The sequence below is a fragment of the Balaenoptera ricei genome, chromosome 15, assembly GCF_028023285.1.
Source record: "Balaenoptera ricei isolate mBalRic1 chromosome 15, mBalRic1.hap2, whole genome shotgun sequence".
Taxonomy (NCBI): Eukaryota; Metazoa; Chordata; class Mammalia; order Artiodactyla; family Balaenopteridae; genus Balaenoptera; species Balaenoptera ricei.
This window is the reverse complement of record NC_082653.1, coordinates 4,323,920-4,347,307: the sequence shown is the minus strand read 5'-3', so window position 1 is coordinate 4,347,307 and position 23,388 is coordinate 4,323,920. Positions and strand designations below refer to the sequence as shown.

At 49.7% G+C, this 23,388-nt stretch overlaps 1 protein-coding gene across 11 annotated transcripts in view; it reads left to right on the top strand.

Moving 5' to 3' along the window:
• GNAS (GNAS complex locus) overlaps positions 1 to 23,388 on the top strand; it is a 66,917-nt gene that overhangs the window by 28,495 nt on the left and 15,034 nt on the right. For 4 of the 11 annotated variants that reach the window (XM_059895894.1, XM_059895892.1, XM_059895891.1 and 1 more), the window contains exon 1: positions 19,896 to 20,082. The exons of the other annotated variants lie outside the window; for them this stretch is intronic. In XM_059895894.1, coding sequence (XP_059751877.1) covers positions 19,944 to 20,082 — 139 coding nt within the window. In that variant the 5' untranslated portion in view covers positions 19,896 to 19,943. Of the gene's footprint in view, positions 1 to 19,895; positions 20,083 to 23,388 lie in introns of those variants that run through there. 11 annotated transcript variants of the gene reach the window in all.

Here is a 23,388-nt window from a genome sequence, read left to right as displayed (position 1 = left end):
AATCTGGCACCCGTTGGGCCTTTTTGACCTTAAAAAAAAAAAAAAAAAGGCCAATCTTTATGAGTTCTTTGATAATTACTCAAAACAAAGCAAAGCAAATCTTAAGGCTGAAAGCAAACACCCTGTATATTACGTATACATCTCAGACGTTGAGGAAATCCTTGGAAGTTTATAGGTTAGTGTCCTCAAGAACTTGGCTCCGGCCAGACCCAGTATAGGCATTGTGTGCTTTTTTTTTCCTTCCTTCCTCCCTTCCTTCCTTTCTTCCTTCCCCACACTTTTGAAAAACAAGTTTTATTCTCCTGGGTATGTTCATTAGAGAGGGGAGACAGTTCTATTCAGTGAGGAAGGGGGAGGGGGATTCTGCAGCAGGAGACAAGATTGATTGCTTTGTGCTGGGGGGCCCCCAAGTGCCCATCACACCCAGATGCAAATCTCTCAGGCTATAAAAAAAAAAAAAGTACAACACGAGAGCAGATTTCAGCTTCCTGGCATTAGTGGGGAAAATATTCCGTCAGCTGCCTCTGTGTCCTGTGCTTTATTCATTAGCTCAAGTGAAAAAAAAAAAAAAAAAAAAAAAAACAAAGTCTTGTCCTAATTTGTTGTAGTAGGGCTCCATTCTCCCAAGTTCGGGACTTAAAAAAAAAAAAAAATGGCACAGCCCACTGAGGCAGAAGAGGTTTGCTAGGTTGACCAGGATTTGGTTTGTTCTCAAGGTTTAACTTCCCTCCACCAGGAAAAGTTCACACTTTTCCCAAGCCCCCAAAAGTTAGAAATGTGTTACTAATTGATTGGAGCTAAATTTGCATTGCTTTGAAACCCAGCAAAGTTGCCGATTAGGGGCCAGTAGGGGGAAAAACAATTGCTGTCCTAATAGCCAGGAAAGGGGATTTGCCACCAATATGCTTATGAAATGGACCTTCTGTGACCTTTAAGAATCGTTGAGGGAAAGGGGGTCATGGCTGTTCTTCAGAAAAAAGAAAGAAAAAGTTGTTGGGAAGTGATTAATGGGAATTTAGCATAAAGTGACACGCCTAATCGAGGGAAATCATGGTTCCAAATGAAGACAGTTGTCACGAATTAATTTTTCAAGTTTCTGACTATTGGCAGATCTGAGGTTTACCTCATAAGTAGACTGTGTCCAGCTTGGCAAAGAGCACGGAATACTGCCCAGTTCTCGGTGCAAATGCTCCCATTTTCCCTCACCGATAAGTTCTTTCCTAATTTGGGGGTTAAATGGGATGTCGAAATGGCTGTTTCCTTTTTGCCTTTCTAGTAGCCTCTCTTAACTTGCAGTAGCCGCTCATGTGTCTGCCAAGCCTCCCAGAAGGATGAAATCCTTGCCGGGTCGGTGAGTTGGCCTTCGCTGGGGCATTTTCATTTATTCATTCATTCAGTCAATATACACCTAATATGTGCCCTTCCCCGTGGGGAAGATAAAGGTATAAGACATTGCTGCTCCCTTTGAGGGTCTCACAATCGAAACAGCCCCAGGAAGTTAAGTGTGGACCGTCGCTGCCCGGTGATTAAATAGGGTAATAGACATGGCAGCTGAGAAAAGATGGAAAGGTTGTCAAAAAACAGACTTTAGCGGCCTTCCGACACGACTCCAACCTAGTTGAGCAAAGCAAATCAGTGGTTACATGAAATTATTGTTGAGTCCTGATAATGAGATTGCAGAAAACCCCGAAGGATCTGCTTGGGTCAAAACTAACACGCGTGTGTAGATATTGGCCAGGCATACGGTTCAGATTTCCATGCCAGTCTGGGGCTGAACCATTATATGCCAACAGCGGGCACGGGCCTTCTGCAGGCGCCGTGTGGGCCTCGGAGATGCTACTGAACGATGCATTTCTCCGGGAGGCCTTGCCCTGGGTCACTGGGAGGGCTGAGGCGCGGGCTTGCTTTCAGAAGGGACTCCAGAGGCCTGGCCCTGGGGTGGTGAGAGAACTGCCCTTGGCCCCATCTCTCTTCCTTTTCTGATCTGTCTGGAGCCTGTGCCTTCCAGGATCTTCAAGGACTGAGAATTCTCTTTGGGGTAGCCCCAAATTCTTCCACCGAACCTTAGAATCTTATGTGTCTAGGGTTTGTATTCTGAGGGGTGGGGTGAGGGAGTGTTCGTAGTGTGAAGCCAGAAGTCCTGTGGGGTGTTTTCACCTTAGCTTGGGCCCTCCATCTTAGCTTCTGGGCTGCCCTCCATTTTGGCTCCAGTCCTCCATCTTAGGCCCTGGGCTGCCCTCCATCTTAGCTTCTGTCCTCCATCTTAGCTTCCGTCCTCCATCTTAGGTCCTGACCTGCCCTCCATCTTAGCTTCCGTCCTCCATCTTAGGTCCTGACCTGCCCTCCATCTTAGCTTCCGTCCTCCATCTTAGATCCTGAGCTCTGGGCCTCTTTTGCCTGTCTCCTAATGCAAATAGAGATCCGCAATATTCAATAGTATAATTAATTCCCGGTCATTGTGGAAAGAAAAATGCACTCTTAATTCCAGAATTTAATTTCCAGTGTTTCTTTCACAAACTTTGCAGTCATCTCTTCAGTAGCCTTGGAAGAGTCGTTTTATCTAAAGGCCTCCTGTAATGCTCAGCACCATGGTATGTGATTTTTATAAAATGTGTGTGTGTGTAGATAGGTAGATGGAGAATTTTTATCTTAGCTGTACGATGAGGGAAGTGCTTCTGTGAAGGTTACTGAACTGAAGGAACTCCCCGACGACGGGGACTGGTTTTATTCCATGAGTAAAATTCAGGTTTACAGAATTATTAAGTTTGGGCTTCTCCTTGTTTGTGACATTTTCATGCTCTTCACCTGAGAGGCACACTAAGAAATCAATGTGAGTGAAAACCCATTTTCAGGGCATAAAGCAAAGCTTGTTTACCAGCTCAGGAAAAAATCAGTTTGCCAAGTCACTTTGAAAACGTCCTTTATTACAAGTGGCTGCCTCTGTAAATGAATTAGTTATGTGCAATTACTTCCCCACTGCTGGCCTGATGCTCCTCTCTTGAATCCGGACCACTCTGCTAGGATACCTTGAAAACGATGTCCATCCTAAGAGAAATGATTGGAAAGAGATGGGGCCACCAAGGCGCCAAGAATTACAGTGAGCAAACGATCCCACTGCTGGGACTCAGGCTCTGGCTGCAGAGTCCCCTTTCAAAGACATCTGAGACGGGGAAGGCTGAATTTTGCTTTCCGACTGTTCAGGGATGAGCCTTTGGCAAATTGGAGAAGGTGGGGTTGGCCCCCAGGCCTCCTTACCTCCCTGCAGGTGGCTGTGTTCTGTTCACTTAATCCCATTAGCTGGCAGAGGCTTATGGGGCTACCCTTAAGGGACGTTTGCATTTTAATAAAGAGCTCTCCGAGGCCAGAAAGCTGAGAGTCACATTTTTAATAGTGGAATAGAATTCTAACAGGAGGCGGTGGAGGAAGGCAGGGGAGGGGGCGTTAGGGCAGTTGACACCTGAGCCCCGTTCTCCCCAGCCCAGCTCTGTGCACCCCCAATGCAGTGAATTCAGCCAACTGGCTCCCTCGCCCCTGCCCCGTGACCCCAGGACTTTCTCCCCCACCCCAGCTCTCCAGGTACAGCTTAGTGGGTGGTAGGAGGGGGGCCCCATCCGAATGGCAGAGTCAGGTCCAGATCGAAGCTTCGGGTGCCTGACTCATTCCGGCTCAGGCCGGTAATAACAAGCCCCATGTTTTTCTCCAGCGTCCACTGCTCTGACACACAGAATAGTCAGGAAATAAAAGATTTGAGTACTATACAGCTGCTTTGCTTTCTCTAAAAAGGGGGGAAAAAAAAAAAAAGGTCGGGGGTTGCGGGGAGAAAGGAGCAAGGAGGCAGGAGGCCAGGCCGGCAAATAATGAAGCAGCAAAAACAAGCTTGCTGCTGGCGTGTTACATAAACAGCCCCACCATCCCGCGTTGCAGCCCGAGGAAAAAGTGGTGCTTTAGTGACACTTGGGTTGGTTTCACACCTGAGCTTGGAGTTACTCAGAGGTGCATTAACAACTAATGATTCAATTGAGGGAGGCCTGGATTGCCATTTTGACTTGCCAGATATTAGCATACCCTTCTAGAAACCCGGAAGCCTGCCAATTAAGCTCCCCAGTGAAACTCAGAAGGGGCCTTTCCAAGATGCATGATATTTAGGAAAAGGAAATTAAGCTAATTTTGAAATGTTTCCTTAAAATCGAAGTAGTTGAAGGCTGGGATGACTATTATGAATTCCTCACATGATACGAGTTGGAATAATATGTCATGGATTCCAAAGGCACAGCTCAAAAGTACTCAGGGCCCTGGGTTCCTTTTCGTTCTTTTCTTTTTAATCTTTTTTTCTTTTTTTTTTTTCACCCTTAAACATTACTGCATTGCTCACCTGAAATGTCCTTTTTAGAAAGTTCTCTGATAGCTAACAGGACAGAGTGACGTTTTCACAAAATTAGATGAGATGCCATTTCCAGAGAGAGCCCTGGGCACTGCAGTGGCCGTGACAGGAGTGTCACCCAGGGGCTCGGTAGCACTCGGCGGGGAGGAGGAGGGCATTTCATTATGCGTCTAAGTTATAGCTTTATTTCAAACACAAACACGCAGGCTGACGAGGATATTAAATATGCAGTCACGCTTTCCCTCCGAGCGAGGAAGGCGCTTGGATTTTATCTTCCCAGATCCAGAACCTGTTTACTTCCTTCCAAGCAGCTTCCTCCTGCCCTTTAGATAAGTCAACGGGGGAGAATCGACCTCCAAATGTGGCTAAATTGCGACCCCTGACAATGTCTGGTAATTAGGGAGCCGGGCGTGGATGGAGCCAGAGGGATGCGGCAGCCGGGAAGATATCCCTGCGGCACCTAGGCTGCTGCCGCAGAGGGGCCAGCTCCAAGAACACCGATTTCTCTCCCCTCCCTCCCAGGGTTATCATTCTGCTTAGAACTCTCTGCTTCCTGCTAAAATTTCCATCACCAAAGGGCCTGATTTCAGGCAGAGAAAGGACCACTTTAGCAAATGAGAGGAGAGGAAAGCAGAGGGTCATTTCAACTGCGGCAGAAATCAGCCATGCCATTTTCCCTGACAGCACTTTAATTATGATGAAAGAACAAGATGGTTTTTGGTTTTTTACCGAGGAGGCTTGTGGTGGGGGGAAGGGGAGGGGGCTCGGAAAGAGATGCGAGTGGAGTGCAAAGCGGGCTGTCACCGCGGGCTGATGTATACACTGAAGGAGGGAGGGAAGCGCCTCCCCCCCCACCACCACCACGGTCCTGGGTCCCTGTCCCCGTTGCGCCGGTCAGGCCCGCTGTTTGCAGCCAGGGGTGAGCCGGGCATAGGAAGGGCCGGTAGGACAGAACTTAGCCAGCTGCCAGGTGCCGGCTTCCCCCTTCCCCTCTGTGGGGTGAGCTGTGACTTTAACCCCGAGCCTTGGAGGAGGGGGGGGGGGGGCTCTAGCTTGTGTCCTGCTCCATCGGCTTTGAGGGGTTTGCAGTGGCCGTATGTCTCATTCTTGAAAATGGTGGGTGGTTTTTTTTTTTAAGTCAGGTGCTTGGTTCAAATGGCCATTCCAGGGCCTTGGAGCTGCAGAGGAGGCCAGAGAGAGCCCTGCAGGCCCGGGGCTGCTGTTCTGAGGGCAGAGGCGGCGTTTTAGCGATGGGAAAAGAGGTGGAAAGCAGATGTTCATCAGTTTCATTCAGCTCAAGCGAGAATCAGGGAAAGGGCCCATTTCCCCTTCCACCCACCCTGCCTTGACCTTAGACACTGAGCCCTCAGGAACTCCCACCCACCCCCGCCCCCGCCCCCAACTGGGTTGCTAACAGCCCCTGAAGGTGGCCCTGGGATTCGTGCTGGCAGTGTCTCCCAGCTGAAAAGAGCCTTAGCTCCTGGGCTTGGGAATGTGAAGAAGAAAGCACCCACGTGCATCCACATTGCCCGCGGGTCCCCAGGGATGGAGGGAGCAGAGGGGGGAAAACAAAAAGGCATAGAAGGTGCCTTATTTCAGCCCCCTCCTCCGTTTTAGGACCCTTTCATGCCTTGCAAACACCAAGCGCAGGCTGCTGGAGAGCCTCTAGGACAGAACTACACAGAACAGGAGGGATGATCTGACCCTGCTCATCTCCGCTGCTTTTGTGTAACTGAATTACCCGATGTCTCTGTTAAAAGTGATGTCGCGCACGGAGAGCACCCCGCAGCCTTGCGATAAACACCGAGGGGCCTTACTCCCCTCTCCCCAGGGAGGCTCTCTATGCGGCAAGTTCTCCCAAACAATCCGTGATTTTCCCGGGATCCCTTATGCCCCTCACTGAATCATCATGCTGCTGGAGACCCTTCTGATTTTGATGATTATTACCGGGCAGAGGATAATGAAACAGCAGGGACTTAGGGCTTTGTGTGGTAGGTGAATGATGGACATCTCCGAGTAAAGCCACTTTATTTCTTGCACTTAGCAAGAGGATTCACAAGCCAAATGCAACATCTGCAAGATCTTACGGGAGGGGGTAGTGGTCTTGGGATGCCGAGGCGGTACTGCAGGGATGCAGAGATGCCTCCTTTTTCTAGAACAACTGCAGTGTCCCCATCTGAGCCCAGCCAAAAGGCAAATTCTTTATCTGGATGCACGGTGATTCTGCCTGCTGCATAGACGGAGGAACCGTGATCCTGCTGATTTCAGTGGACCGGTTGAGGAGAAAACACGAGGAAAAAAAAAATCTTTATTTTTCTCAGTTTTCCCTTTTCTGCTTGGAAAACAATATTAGGAGCCGGCAGTTCGGTCTGCAAGGAGAAGGGATGCAAGGGCAGCATCCCAACTTACGACCGTTGGGGTGTTTAGATATTTTAGAGGGATTTTAGTTCGGAGGAAAAAAACAAAAAAAGACAAATAAGATACAAAAGCTTGTTGAGTTGGGGGATGGGGGCGTGTCAAAGCAGCCCACGTTAGGAGGCTGTACCTTTTCAACGTCGGAATAAGGAAAGTGTGTGAGGATTTTGGTCCGCTCTTAGAAATAAATAGGCACTTTGGAAAAGGAAAATATCCCGTTCTTTGAGAAACAGGGTGAGGTGATCGGTTAATGTCGGGTGGTGGTGATCATAATCCTGTTTGAAGAATTGGTCTCATTTTTCATGTCAGAATTAATATTGGTTGAGATTAGATGGCTTCTTAATTTAGACCATTTACATTTTATAGAGTGCTAAAAAAGAGGGCTCCAAGCCACTTTCTGGCAGCAGCGAAGCCAAATAAATAGGAACAATATAACCTTTTAAAAAAATCCATTCTCTCTGCCGTCTCTTCACTCTGGCAAATTTTGAGTCATTTAGCACAACCTGAAAACTCAGATTTTTGTTGCTAGAAAAAGTAATGCTTCCTACTATAGTATTTTTTTTTTTTTTTTTTTTTTTGCCCACAAATTTCCTATTCTGGTGATCTTTTTGACTTGAGTTTTTGTCTTCTTGACACCAAAGCATCCAATCAATTTGGTCGAAAGTTCAATCATGAAAAAGCATCTGGTTGTTCTGTCCACAGACAGCCAGTTTGTCAAATATTTGAGAAAAAGCTCATCTGACCACCTACCCTGACATCCCCCCAACCCAATGCCGTAGGGAAACTTATTTTTAGGAATTGGAGGGAACAGACCTAGAAGCCAGACCTAGAAGCCATTCCTCTGCTCTCTGAGGAATGAGGAAGTAGAGAGGACACGAATAAGATGTTAGACCCTCTTGCTTTCTCTGCAGTGGCCATCTGAAGTCTGCGGTAGAGGGGAGGTGGGGACACCGGTCTTTACAGAGAGGCATGCAGAGGGGAATCTCTATGACTAGGCTCTTGGCAACATCACGGTCAGGGTCAAGATTTGTCTGGTGCCTGCGGCCATCTTAGGATGTGGTGAAGGCTGAAGCCACCTGCCCTCATTTTGTTTTAGGGTACCACCAGCGCAGTGCAGCCAGTGAAAAAATAAGGACGAGAAGTGTTGCTTTTATAGAAGAAAAAAAAAAAAAAAAAAGGGTCATGATTCAGTTTCTTGAAAAAGCCACCCCCCATCCTTTTATCTCAAAGTCACCATAACTAGGACTCCATCATCAATCTTTTTCTTTCTTTCGCATGTGGATAGCTAATTGAGGCTCTCTGGGCTACAGGTTTTTTTCCTGCTCTTTCAAGGCACTCAATAGCCAGGCAGGTGGGGGAGGAAGGGGGGGATGCTAGGAGGGGCAGAGGAAGGGGCAAGGGCTCCTTGGCGCACCCCCTGCTGTACTTCAGTCTTGTGCAGAGCATTCCTATTTGCAAGCAGCTCAGCCCAAAGCAGAGCGTTGCTATTACCCCCAGATGCTGTTTCTAATCGATCTGCCTTATTTTCCCCCTGGGGTGCAGGCAGGGCAGAGCCCAGATGTACTCAGACCTCCAAAGCCACCCAGCCTTGATCCTTTATTTTTATGTTACAGTCACAGAACCTTGAAAATATGTTTTCAGCAGTTTAACCACATACCGAAAATTTCAGGGGAAAAAAGGTCAAGAAGTGATGATGACTTACATTTATTAGGGGCCCCATTAAGCAGACCTCTGAATTCTAATAAAGACAAATCAGTGTCATGTTTCTTAAAGAGTGACAGCTGGGTGATTTCACAGAATTATCAGGTGTTGGGAGGAAGGTAAAGCAAGGGTTCAATTACTATAAGAGTGAGTTTTTTGTTTGTTCCCCTGGGGTTTTCATGCTGCTGGTACCTTTTTTGGTGTGTTTGTAGTTTTGCTGAAATACACATATATTTTTCTCTCAATATCTTTTCTACTTTGGCATCCATTTTAGAAACTAAATTTTTGTTGTAGAGTTCTATTCTTTAGTTTTCTTCTTCTTCTTTTTTTTTTTTTTTTTTTACAGAGTTGCCCTGTCTGCCTTCTGTACCCTCAGTAAATCTAGAGGATATGTAGTTATGCCAGGTTGAGGAATACACATCTATTTAACACATTTAAGAATGTGCAAGGCAAATGAAATATAAAGTTATGTTATATCTAAGATTAAAACATTAAGTGTCCTTGGGGATCACCCTAGTTAGCCCACAGTTTTTCCCCCCATTTTGCATTCAGCTAACTCATGGCAGATTACTGAAATGATGTATTTAGACTAATTACTGATTTAACTAATAGAAAACCGTTTAAGAAATTCACTTTTAAGGCTGAGAATGACTTTAAGTTCCCCTGCTCTAGGGCGCCCCCCTGAGGCCCGGGTTAATAATAACATCATGATAGGATGGGGTCAGTTAGGTTTTTCTAGACATTAGGATGCTTTGAATGGTTATGAATACATGGAATATCCATTTAACTTGCAGATTAGATGTCTTTGGGTCCCAACTAAGTTTTATATCAACTTCCTTTGAAAGATTCTTTCACAGCTAGGCTTTTTGAAGCAGCTCCCAGAGAGTACAATTATGAAAATATCCTGGTACTCAGAAGGTAGAGATTTGTCTTTTCAGGATAAGGAAGCAAAAAACCTAATGCTGCTTTAAGCTGGTTGATGCCTTCGACCATTATAGTGAGACGCATCCTTATTGGAACCAGTCCCCAGAGTGGGAGATTTGTCAACTTTTGGAGGTGGTTCTCTGTCCGTCAGCCATCTGGCATCATCTTGCTGGAGGATAGGGACCCAGGGCCTTTGTGGCTGGTGGGATGGACCAGGGAAAGCTTTTTCATCTAGGCTCCTTTTTGGCTTAGCAGAGCCTTCTTTCTGCCCTCTGCAGACCAGGACACCCCGTAGGTATTTTGCTCAGGCCGGACTTTGACATTCCAGAGTTGCCCTCTTACCAGCATGCTGACTTCATACCAGAGCTCCCAAGGTTTGGTCTGGAGCCTCACTGGTCCTCCTCCACTGTTGCCAAGTTCCCTCGAAAGTCGACTACCTTCGTGACTGCTGATTTCTAACCCCAGGTCAGATTAAAGGACTCAGTGAAACCTTTGCCCTGTGGCCCCTACCCTCAAGGTGTTCATGTCTTGAATACGTCAAAGGCTAGTTTTCTAGAGTTTTTATTTCTTGGTGTTAGGTCACTGCAACCCTGGGATAAAAATAGGTGTAATTAGTATGTTACAGATTAGACTCTGTATTTCTAGCTTTGTGCCACTTCCTCTAATAATACCAATTTTGGTGACACATTTCCTAGAATCCTGGGCTTGCTTCGTTTGCTAAAATCCTCCAAGAGCCAATTATAGGACAGATCTGTTTGCTTTAAAACCTAGAAGGGTCTGATCCTGACCAGACCTCTCAGCTCCCACTTCCTCTTTCCCCTGTCTTCTGAGGTCTGTCTTGATTTTCTTGTTTTCTATTCAGGGAGCAGGGCCTCCATCCCCCTCAAAGGCTGGCATTTTTGTTGACGGCTGAGCACACATGGTCTTCCGTGGCAAAAGGCCCTCTCCTGGCTGGCTCCAGAGCCCCCACCAATTAATCGGGGGCGGGGGTGGGGAGGACTTGATTTAGGCATCACTTCAGCCAAGCTGGGCATACATCGAGCACACCTGTCACTCGTGCCGGTGTCCAAAATTCAGCCCTAAGGGTCACAGCTGTGGCATTATTTCAGCATGAGCAATTCAGTATTTAATGTTCCTTAGAAAAATAAATCATTCCAAGCTGCTACTGTTCACCTATTAACCCTTAGAGGATTTCATAGAGGGAGGGCGGGGGTGTCATCCATAGTTTTCTTGGCCAGTAACAGACACTTCCCAGTTCTCCTTTTAAAAGACCATTTCTTATATAATGGCGAACAGGAGCTGCAAAACCAGCATCCTCTCATTCTCTGGCAGCCACAGCCTCCCAGAGTGAGAAGTCAGACTTTCTTTTCCTTTCATTTATATTTTTACCTGCGTAGTACATAGCTTTCTACACATTGGCATTCCATCCCTTTCCTTTTTCATGGTAGCTTATATTAGTCTGCCATCATTGACACGTCTTTTTTTTTTCTTTTTTTAAGTTTTGGCCACACCGAATGGCATGCGGGATCTTAGTTCCCCAACCAGGGATCGAACCCGCGCCCCCTGCAGTGGCAGCGCGGAGCACTAACCACTGGACCACCAGGGAAGTCCCTGTGGCAAGTCTTAATTTACAATTAAGTGCTGGAGGGTGGGGTGGGGAAAGTTCATCATTAACCAGATTTGGGATTTTATGTAAATGGCCCCCCAGAGCAACACACATGTTAGATGTGTCCTCTCTTCTGTCACCTGGGTCTTCATAACTGTCCATCTGCAGTTAATCCACATAGTACAAATCATTTGAAAGCTGAGTTGTCTGCCTTCTGAAAGAAATTGGCTATATTTAGTTTTTAAAGCAAGCCTGCTTTGTGTTCTTTGTAAAGTCAGCGACATTCTTTCAATTTTTTCAGTGTAATTAGCACAAAAGGAGCCGTAATCTGAGAAGGTAGTAGAGACTTAAGCGACTGAGAGACAGGAATGTTGGAGAAAGCGGGCAGAGGCCTCTTCCCCCTTTCTGGGCGGCGGGCAGAGACCCCGGGACGTGGGTGTGGGTAAAGCTGAGGTCTGTAGCTCGTAACAGCATCTCCTTTTCATCTGATCCCCAGACTGATTGCAAATGCCTGATGCTTTGGCTGGATCGTTTTCTCCTCCTGCTAACTTCCAGAGGTCGGCAAAGACCTTAGGAAGCCACAGTGCCATCTGGGCTCCGCTGAGTCGAGTGGGCTCCTGACTTGTCAGGGAGAGAGGTCTGTGCAGGCTGCCAAGCCCCCCATAAAGTGCTGAGGGAGGGAGGGAGTGCAGGGTACAGCCTCTGGCTGGAACCTATGTGTAGCCACGTGCAAAGGAGGAAGGAGGCTGCCATCGTCCTGCAGGAGCCAAGCATTTGTGCGCCCTCAAAACAAAAACCCGGGGAACGAGGTGGAGCTAAACTATAATTACACGTTTTTCAATTTCAACGTGTGTGGGCAAACACAGGCGGATGAAAAGGTACCTACATTTTTAGATAAATTAAACGTGTGACTAATTAGGTCCCATTAATCGCTTAATTCCGGGTTTACCAACAGCAGGCGGAAGTGGGTTTAGAGAGGAGGGTTCAGCTACGAAGGCAGGTGACACCTACAGCCCCATCAGAATCTCACTTGTCCCAAACTGAGGCTAGTAACTAAGGGCAAGCCTGTTTGAAAACAGTCACCGATGCTTGGTTGGTAGGTAAATAAAGTGAAACCCCAAGATGTAAAAGTTGTATTTAGCAGTTGTTTCCTATGTATATATGTATACACAAAGCAGCATTTAATGAAAGGAAATTTATTACCTGATTCATCCAGAGTGTTTAACGCTCTGAACTCTTAATTATATGGGGCTAAATTTGAAGAATTGAATGCAATGAAACGAAAAGAAAAAAAAACACTAAAATCTTTAAAATCAGAGCTCTTTTATCTACAGAGATCTTATTAGGACTTTGAGACTCTCTTGCTTGCGCCAACTTGCTTTTCGTTTTGTTTTTTCCTGTTGGTACTTGTTAAGTAAGATGTTGGATCAAAATGTCACTTAAATAAGGCATCTTGTAAATAAAAACAAAAGTTAGCTGACCTGCACCTGTTTTTAACTAGTCCTCCCTGCATTATTCCCCATCCTGGATGAGTTTCCATCCTCAAGGCCAAATTAAAAGTTCTAAGCAACAGGCTTTCCCATTACCTTAGTCCTCATGAAATCCCACCCCCAAGGGAAGCTAAAGATATTTTAGTTTAGGAAAATTATAACTTTCCTGCTATAGAGTGGTAACAAATTTACATCTTTTTGCCGCCCCCCAGGATCTCCAGTAAGTGGGTCCATTGGTCTGTGGTTGATGTCAGTAAGCCCCTAATCCAAATTATCCATCTAGAATCTTTTCAAGGCTACCATATGTATCATATTATTTAGGTTTAAGTTTTTAAAAGGAACACTGTAATGCACGTAGTCTCTACTTTATTGTTTCCCCCTTTTAAAATAGATGGTGGCTTTGGTAAAAGTCCACTCCCACTTACTCTGGGGCTCCTGGGGATGTTGTGAGAAAGGCACTAATCGTCCTGGGAACTGGGCATCCACGGAGACCAGGAAGTCCCCCTCTTCGATGGTGTCCACCCATCAAAGTCCAGGAAGATCCAAAAAGGCACAAAAGTCCCAACTGCCCTCATTTTGTGAACTGTGGTTTTAAGTAGATGTTTGATTGGAATCTCAAAGCCACTGGCTCAAGAAATTGGGCCCAAACACATTGGCCAATGTGCCCCTATATTTTGTTTGGATTCGAGTATGTTCTAAATTAAAAACAAATTATTTTTAAAATTAGTTGATAGAAATTAAATGGGGAGATTTCATATGGCCTTGTAGTTAGTCTCTTTTTTTTTTTTTAATAAATTTATTTATTTTTATTTTTGGCTGCGTTGGGTCTTTGTTGCTGTGTGTGGGCTTTCTCTGGTTGCTGCGAGCGGGGGCTCTTTGTTGCGGTGCGCAGGCTTCTCATTGTGGTGGCTTCTCTTGTTGCGGAGCACGGGCTCTAGGTGCGCGGGCTCAGTAGTTGTGGCGCGCGGGCTCAGTAGTTGTGGCGCGCGGGCTTAGTTGCTCCGCGGCATGTGGGATCTTCTCGGGCCAGGGCTCGAACCCGTGCCCCTTGCATTGGCAGGCGGATTCTTAACCACTGTGCCACCAGGGAAGCCCTGCAGTTAGTCCCTTAATGTCAGGGCTTTTGAAATGAGGTTTTACTAACTTGAGCACCATGTTTAGTTCTGAATGCCAGTTTTGGATTACGTTGTGGTTGCCATTATTAACTAGTGAATATGACAAGGGAAACAAAAATGCTCTAGGTAATCACTACATTAGATTTTTAAGAACTTTATGGTCCTAAGTAATAGAACCTTCTCACCGGGGATTAACTGGGACCAGGAAAAGGCTTTTTACAATACCTGCTTCATCACCGGTATGGTGCAGGCTTCAAGTCACATTCATCTGCAACAATTTCAGTAATTCCACTTAAATAAAGTGCGAAATGTGCTTTAAAGACAGAAAGCACCATTGAAGTGCTAAGCACTATTATTAAAACCTTACAGCTAAGGTTTCTGTTTCAGTGGAAACCTATTTATTGTTTCCTGGGCTATTAAAATAATATTACATTTCTATTTTCTCTGGGATCTTACAGTGACCCCATCTAATGAAAGGCCAAGAAGAACACCCTTGTCCAAAAACTGAATTACATCATTAAGTGTAAAAATGTTTTCAAGATACTAAGCTATAGCGAGTCTGTTTCTTTTAAGAGCAGACGAGGCATTCTTTCTCAGACAGGAAGATGCAAAAGGGCCAAGGAACACATCCACCCATAAATACGAAGCTTACAGGACCACAAAATTCAAACCCCGACATGACATGCAAATCCATCCATTGTTGTAAAATAGGCATTGCTCGAAAGAGCTTTTGCTAGGCCGGCCCTGTGTATAGCAGTGGGACCCCCATCTGTCTTACCAAGTTGTATCGTGAGGTGACCCTAGTGCTTTAGGTTACGGTTTGTGTTATTATCCCAACTTGCTGGCTTTGGCATGAAGCAAGTCACCTGAACCAGACATTTTACACCCAGGACATTCTGGCCCTTTGCCCCTCTCTGGAGCTTGAAATTTCCACAACTTCCATCTCTCCCTGAGCCGAAAAAGAGGCCCCTTCCACTGGAAAACTCTAGAGTCTGGACTGTTCCAAGAATTATGCTAATGGGTTGCTCACTTGCAAAGCATAAACCGGGCACTTAAAATGGTAACAACCTATTAAAATAAATTACTAATTCATATGAAAAGGTCACGCATGGTGACCTCCAAACCTGAAAGCCTTTTTTTTTTTTTTTTTATTAAAATGTTTAAGGCCCAGGTAGGTCAAATGCTAGACCGAAAACTGTAGACGGGTATCAGCTCACCACGCCAATTAAGTAAAAATCTCATCTTTCACTTTGTGTCTGGTGAAAACAGAAAGCTGAACAGACCACAAACGAGCTTGTGTTTCAGAGCTCTCAGTGGCCTTTGCTTACCTGTAAACCCTTGATTCCACCTGCTGTCATTTATTTACAAAGTAAATGCTTTATTTGTCCATCAGTGGTTGGTCATAATAAAATATAGGTGAAACCTACACTTAAAAAAATTTTTTTTTCAAGGATGGCCTGCCGGGTTAGAAGTTGAAATGACTGAAGCCTGACCTTGCTTTATACATTCTAGGACAATAGTCCCGATTGTGCCTTGCCTGGAATATATGTCAGTATATGACATGGGACAGCTTCACTCCTTTCAAAGTTCAGGTGTGATATTTATCTAAAAGGGGGGAGATGGTAACCCAACTCAGGGATTTCCAAATAAGGAGCCTTCATTATATTCATTGTAGTAATGTGTAGCTACTGGCATAAGTATCGAGGTTGTATTGGTTACTATTTACCTTCTTCCTCTTAAATACAATGTATTTGCGCTTTGCCACATTAGAAGCAGGAAGGAAGATGCTTTGCAACAAATGGAGCATAACAAAAATTTCTGGCCTATTCCGCCTCCTTATAAGTCTTCACCAATTTTTAAAAATGACAATCAAGTTGATTAATCAAATTCAACCAACAGGTTTTTATTTAATACATAAAGGTATAAAACTTGGGCCCCGTCTTTAGGTAGTTTCTAATCTAGTTGGTGAATGATTGTGTCATGATCTTTTCAAACAGCCTTACTGTCGAATTTGCTTAGGAGAACATTCCCGTCTATAGGGTCAGTATTTTTATCGGCTTTTGTTTAGACGAACGGTAGTTCCTTTGAGTTTTTGTCGAAAGAAGGTGTATTTTTGTGTAAGAAGGAGAGGCCATATCCAGAGTGTGCTCAAGACCTGGCTTATTTGGATGTGAGGAGGAAAGGGCAAGCACAGCAACTTTTCTGCAGAGTTCGAGCGAGTCTGAGACCCGCAGTCAGGCGAGGTAGCAGATGTAGATCATGAGGGTCTGGCGTGAAGATTTCGCTTCCTGTTCTTAATTCCAAGTGTTCTCTGCTGGCTTTGAATTGCCCTCCGCTGTCTTTCAGGTCCATAAAGTGAGGCCTTGTAGAAGGAGGGTAGAGGTGTACTGGATGGGGCCAAGAACAATAATAGCTGACATCTTCATCTGTCACAACTTTTCTTACTTTGAGTTGAGCAAACGGAGGAGAAGCGGGGGATTGCAGCAGTCCCGTTGAATGGTTAACAATGTCTATTTTCAAAGAAAACAACACTATTTGGACAATTTACTCAAGGCCTCTGACCAAACCGAACAATCACCCCACCCCCTAGGTATGTTAGCTGTGTTTCCATTTACAAGTAGGCAGCCTCTTTCCTTCTATCCCCCCAAACATCCAAAGTTTTACTGTTTCGAAGTGAAAGAAAGTTAAAGGCGGGAGAGTTCACGACTACTTTGTGGATTTGCGTTGACCGGCAGGCAGCCGTGACCCACCAAAGGCAGTTGCCAAGTCTTAGATTGACGGCCGGGCTACTCTTGACTCACCTGGGCCCAAGGTGGGCCGCACGGACCAAACTTTTATTGACTGAATGAATGAATTGTACCCAAGCAGACACGCGCAGGGCTCAACCGGGAGGCTCAACCAAGGTCCCAGGAAAAGTGAGCCGCGGCCGAGTCGTTGAGAACTTGGTGTCACTGCTCTTCATTCACCCTATCCTCATATGGGACAGGGCTGGGGTGGGACTCTTGAAAGTCTTTAAACAATTCTCAAACAAATTCGTGTTCAATAAACTACTTTTCCGTCTGTTCCAGAGCATCCCCCCGCGGCGCCCCGGCCCGGCCTCGTATAACCGGGACGCCCTGGTCCGCCACCTGTCCCGCCCAGGAGGACTCCGGGGGCGCAGACCGCGCGGCCCCGGCCACCACCGCTCGGCTCTCGAGTCGCCGGCGCCTGCTTGCTCTTGCGATGCTCGTTTTTCGCGCTCACGTTAACACCTCTCATCGGACGACCGACTGCCGGGCACGCGCCGCCGGGAGGGAGGGGTGGGTGGCGGTCCCCGCGCGCGCTAACCGGGAAGCTGGAGGTAAGGAGGCGCGCAGCAGGGGTAAGCGCCGCCGTCGCACACTTTGCACGCCGCCCAGGGCTACACCACTCACCGAAAATTGGGAGGCAGGTCTGGGAGGCGGGGTCCGGCGCCCACCGCCTTGGGCGCCCCCTCGGCCCCCGCCGCCGCGTCCCCCGCGCCCCGCGCCCACTCCCGCGTGGACCCCGCACCGGCCTGCACCTCCGGGGTGCGCGGCGGCCCGTTTGGGCGCGTCCCCGGCGGGCCGATTTTTCGGCTTCCCCTTCGGTTTATAGGGGCCGCCACGGTGGGTCCGTCCTCTGAAGAGGCTGGGGCGTCATCGGGCTGCTTAGGAGCGCTGCTCTCCGGCGGGGACACTCAGTCGCGTCGGCACCGCGGAGCGGGCTGCGTCAGGTGGCCGGCCCGGCGCGGCTCGCTCGCTGGCTCGCAGGCTCTCTGGCTCCGGGCTGCGGCGCCGCGGCTGGAGCGAACCCCTGTCCCAGCGCGGGGCGGCGGCGGGCGGCCGGCAGGCAGGCAGGCACTGCCTTGCGTGTGAGTGCACCTCACTCACATGTAAGTCCGGGGGCACCGTGGCCTCCCGCGGAAGTGCGAGTCGCCCGGCGCGGGGAAATAGCCACCGGGGCCGGGACGGGGCAGGGGTGCCCCAGCACTGCCGCCCTGCCCGCGCCTCCCGGGCACCCCCCAATTCTCTCTCTCTTCTCTTTTCTCCATTGGCGTGCCCAAGAGCTTAACCAAGGAGCGCCTGAGGGTAACAGCAACCTCGTGCCATCGCGCCTCTGCACTTTTCTTTTTTGAGTTGTTTGACATTTCTTGTTGCTTTTTGATTTATCGTGTTGTTGGGTGCTTTTTGGTTTGTTCTCGCCCCTTTTTCGTTTGCTCACCCTTTTTGGCGCTAACTCTTAGGCAGCCAGCCCAGCAGCCCGAACGAAGCCCGGCAGCCGCGCTCCGCGGTCCCGGGGCAGCGCAGCGGGGATCGCAGCCGACTCCCCCGACACGGGGCGCACGGGGTCCGGCCAGCCCGAGGCCGGGGGCAAGCAGGGCGCCCGGGCCAGGCGAGAGCCAGGCACCCCGAGGTGGCCGAGCCACCATGCTGAAGATGGCCATGAAGATCAAAGCTTGGGCGGTGGAGAGCGAGAGGAAGACAGCGCTGGCTGCGGCCGGGGTGGCTGCCGAAGCTGCGGCGGTGGCTGCAACGCTGGCCGAGCCGCACGCGTCGCGGAAGAAAGGGGACACCGAGAAGCCCCCCAAGAAGCCGGAGCAAGAGGCGCCCTCCGAGAAGTTGCTGACCGAAAAGGAGCGGCGGAAGATCGAGAAGAAGCTACTGGAGCAGAGAAGAAACGAAGAGAAGAAGAAGGAGAAGGAGAGGAAGAAGTTGGAGAAGATGCAGAAGAAGAAGAAGAAGAAGAAGGAGAAGAAGAAGAAGAAGAAGGTGCCAGAAGCCCAGGAGGAGGCCCGAGGCCCGGAGGTCGCCGCCGCTGCCGCCGCCGCCGGCGCAGACGAGGGCGCCGCGGAGGGCGCCGGCGGGGGCGGCGTGGGCGCCGGCGCCGGGGCCACGAGTAGGATCTGGATCGAGTGGGACACGGACTCGAGCGACGAGGACGAGGACGACCTGTTCGACGCCTTGCGAGGCTTCAGGGGCGCCGTGTGGGGGTCCGGGCTGCTGAAGATCAGCGCGCTGAGCGCCCACCTGCCGCTCCTGACCTTCCTGGTCCTCTCCGTGCGCAGCCCCGCGTGGGTGCTCGACTTCCTGCTGCAGAAGCGCCCGGAGCAGGGCCGCGGCTGCGGCTTCTTTTTCGGGGCGACCTGCTGCTTCCGAATGTTCCTGGGCTGCGCCTTCTTCTCCTTCGTGGGCGGCCGGGCCAAGCGCAGAGGCCGTGGGCGCTCCGGGACCTCGGGTGCCTTCGGCTCGGGCCATGGCGCCCAGCGCCAGGGGCGCGACGAGCGGCTCATCTAGTCAGACCCCCGTCCCCTCCCCCGCCACCAGACACCACCATCGCTGTGTAGTGTGGAGTTTTATTGAGTATTTGTGTGTGTGTGTGTTTGGACACATTTTCCTTTTCGGTTGCTCTGTCCTTTGGTTCGTGCTCGCCTCGCTTCTTCCACACTCCCTGCTCTTTAGCTCTCTCTGTCTCTCTCTTCTTTTCGAAAAATTTCCTAAGTCCGGGCTCTGGCTCGCGCTCCCTCCCCTTCCGCCCACCCCGGCCCCTCGGCGGCGCCCGCGGGAGGGGGGAGGGGGCTCGGCCTCGGGGGCCGCAGGGCGACGCGGCCCGGGGGGTGGAGCGTTGGCGTCGTGCGAGGGGTCGTCACCGGCTCGGAGACGCCCCCTCTCCCCCCCGCGGACGGCCCCGCTTGGGGCCCGAGCCAGGGGGGCGAGGGGGCGTCTCCCAGGCCCGTTCCGTCCCGGGCCGGGCGCGGGCAGAGGGACCCCCTCCCCGGGTACTCGTGGGGGGGGGCGCCTCCCTCCGCCAGCTCCCGCCCTCCCTGCCGCCGCGGCCGCTGCCGCGGCTGCTCCTCATCCCTCCTCCTCCTCCTCCTCCTCCTTCCACCCCCCTCGCCGCCGCCGCCTCCTCCTCCCCCCGCCTCCCCCCGCCCGCCGCGGAGCTTTGGGTCGGGGCGGCGGCGGGGCCCCGGCCGAGGCAATAAGAGCGGCGGCGGCGGCAGCGGCGGCAGCAGCTCCCGCAGCTCCTGCTCTGGTCCGCCTCGGTCCGCGGCGGCCATCAGACCCCTCGGCTTCGGCTCGAGGGGCCGGGAGCCGCGCGCTCGGCTCGGTCAGACCGACACCACCCTCCCCGCGCGGCCCGCAGTCCGCCCCGCGCGCTCCTCCCCGAGGAGCCGAGCCCGCGCCCGGCCCGCCCGCCCGGCGCTGCCCCGGCCCTCTCCGCCCGCGTGAGGCCGCCCGCGCCCGGCCCCGCCGCCGCCGCCGCCGCCGCCGCAGCCCGGCCGCGCCCCGCGCCCCGCCGCCGCCGCCGCCATGGGCTGCCTCGGAAACAGTAAGACCGAGGACCAGCGCAACGAAGAGAAGGCGCAGCGCGAGGCCAACAAAAAGATCGAGAAGCAGCTGCAGAAGGACAAGCAGGTCTACCGGGCCACGCACCGCCTGCTGCTGCTGGGTAAGGGCGGGGCGGGGGGCGCCGGCCCCGGCCCGGCCCGGCCCGGGGGCCCCTCGGGGCGCCCCGCAGGCCGCGCGCGCCGAGCCCGCCCCCCGCCCCGGGCGCGCGCTCCCGAGCCCGCCGCCCGCCCGCGGGCTCAGTCTCCCGGGGGCGAGGCCGGAAGGGGGACCCCGGGGCGCCATTCGGCCGGGCGGGGGCCCAAAATGGGTCGGGGGGCCGTAGTGACGCGGGCGCGGGTCCCCCTCCCCTGGCCGCTCGCCCTGTGTCTCTCTCTCGCCCTCCCCCTCGCTCTTTTCTCTCTCTTTTTCCGCGAGGCCTACACGACGCCAGGGGTTCGGGTGCGTGTTGGGGAGGGGGAGGGGGAGTCCCATAGGGCTCGGGAGACTGCGACAAAAAGAGGGTTTCGGGGACAGGAAATGGGGTGGCGGGCCGAGGGAGGGGGACCCGCCTCCGTTGGGTGTGTGATTTGTTGGGAGAGGGAAGGGGAGAAAGCGAGAGGGGCCGGCGGAGAAGGGGGGGGGGCGCCGCGGTGGCGGAGGGGGCCTCGTCGAGGGGAGGTTCGGCGGGAGAAGTGGCCGAGGAGAATGGGGGGGCGGGTGACATCAGCCCCTCGGAAGGGCTCGGAGTGGTAAAGGTGGTGCAGCGAGGGGGAGGGGGCGCGGGCGAGTCGTGGCGCCGGAGGGGGGGGGCGGGCGGAGGAGGGAGCGCGGCGGCCGCTGGGCGCGACTTGGTGCGTTGCGGGCAGGACACACTGTGTGCGCGGAGCAGACGTGTCCCGGGCCGGGCCGGGCCGTGGAAGGAAGAGGAGAATCGAATAAAATAAGGCCGAAAAAAAAAAAAAAATGGAGTTAGTACTCTAAGTGCCCAGTGAAGCCAAATGACACGTCATTTTACAGTATGACCTTTTTTCCCCTTCCAGATATGCAGGCTCTTTGAAAAGCAAAGAAGAGAATTAACTGTAGCAGCTGCCGCCCCCCCCAAACCATTAACACACACACACACATTTTCCTGTTAGTCGGCCACATTGAGAGTGCTTTGTGAAAAAAATGGAAAGAAAAAAAAAAAAACATGCACAAATCAGAACTGGAAAATGACATTTGTCTGTAAATGGCTTCTTGGTCTGGAAATGGCGTGGTTTTTTTTGTCCTTTTCAAGGTGGGAGGGGGGATTGAGAACGCTTTAAGGAAAAGACTTTTCCCAGGTGGAAGGAGATGAGACTACATTAATTAGTTGTTTGTCAAGTGACATTTGGTTGTTTGGTTTGGGGTTTTCTCTTTTGATTGCGGTTTTTCCTCTTTGGCCAAAAACAAAAAACAAAAAAAAAAACGCGGGGGTGTGTGTGTTAACTCTTAAGGAGATAGCCTTTTCCCCTTTTGTCTTAAAGGTGCTGCTTTGGAAAAATAAATCAAAAGAAGCATAAAAGAAATTGTTGAAATAACCAGAAGAATTACACAAGCATTAATTAGTATGGAAGTTTTCCACTTCCTTAGTAATTTGGCTATCTGAGTTAATTTGTGAATTTGCTAGGTTAAGACCTAGTTCATGGTCACATATCAACAGAACAGCTTGATTATGAAGAATCAAATGTAAAGGGCTGTTTTTTCTTTGTGGTGGCGTCTGCTTTGCTTTTTTTTTTGGATGGGTCACGTCTTTGTTCTCCTGGGTCCAGATTTATGTAAAGCAGAAAATTATTAAGTGAAAATAAGTCCCTTTGGTGTGTGTTTATGCATTTGCAGTTACAGTAATTAAATGGTACGTATGTTGAGGTGTTGTCAAAAACTTCTAAAGGTGGAACTATGCTATGTGAATATTAACGTGCATGTAATTTGATTTCAAAGTATAAGCCTAGAAAAGTCTAGAATCTTTCCTAGGAACACTCCTGCTAATCTGAATACTAATTTAAAAAAAGTGTGATGCTAATGGTACCTTAAATTTCTAACACCCTTGCACGGACATCACAAAGTCTTCACCTGAGACTGTTGCTCTGAACATACCTGGCATCACTGGGCTAACCTTTCCCAGGTGTCCTAGCCCTGTTACCGTAATTGATGGAAGGCTCTGGCATATGGGGGTCTGCAGCCCAAGGCAGTGCCACACATTTTGCATCTTTAAATGGTGATTCTCACCAAATGATGCCCCCCCCCCACAAAAAAGGGAAAGTAGTGATGCCCAGAATCCTCTTTTTTAATTTAATGATATGAAATCTGAGTGAATTACAGTACCACAAAAGATCTTGCAGTAATTTTTCAGTCCAATTCTCTAATTTCCTAAATGGGGAAACTGAGGCACGGACCTGTTTGTGCCCGTAAAGAGAGGTGATACACAACACATTTTAACACGAGAGTGTTGGAGATTCTGATTAAGACTGTGTGTTCTCTTCATGGAATCTCTTAATCGTAGCTTTAATATTTTAATTTATGAGAGTTAGGCTCATTAAGATAGAATGTTTGCTTTGAAATCAATGTTTCTGTGGAAACTGATTTTAACTTTTTACAGATATTGATTACAGCCTTGTGAAAAGGCAAGAGAAGGAGGAATGCTTTGCTCTCTGGGCAGTAAAACAAAACAATTAATAAAATTAAAAGTGTAAAAGAGGACTAAAAAATCAAACAGGTTTGTGCTTGAGGAGGACAAAAAATTGTCCCCTCAGGGTTAGTTGTTAGAGTATCCATTTGCAAAAACAGAAAATGAGAAACTATCAATCCTCCTTCTAGCTTGATGGAAGTGTTTTTTCCATAAAATATATGTTTTTACAAATGAAAGGTGATTTAAAATGGGGGCATGTTCCCCTTCTAGCTCTGTTCGTTGGGAAGGGCTTGGAATCTTTGAAAATTCAGTAGTTCCCAGGAATATTTTCCCTTCTGATTAAAGTCCTGTCCTTTTAACATGCTAATAGGGTAGTTCTCAAGCCTTGTATTTAATATTTAAATGTGTTTCTCGAGAAGTTGACAGCAAATCAATGGTGTCCCCCTCCCATGGTTGTCATATCCAGAGAGAGTTTATCTTTAGAAAAATAAAGTTAGCAGGGAAAGGGGGAGGGGTGTGGAGAAGTGGATAAAATGTAATATTATGGGGCTTAGGGGTTGATTTTTAAGTAGCCCAGGGGGGCTAGAACCCTGCAGAGAAGGCAGCAGCCTTAAGAAAATGTTGAAGAGGCGGTTGCTGCGTCAGTACGTGATCTGGGGGCGCCTGCAGGGCCGGGGCATTGTTTGTGAATACTGGGGTATTTTAACCATGAAACATCTGACAAGCAGTAAATTATGTGGCCGTATACATTAATGTGTACATTTTTACCAGTGAACGCTC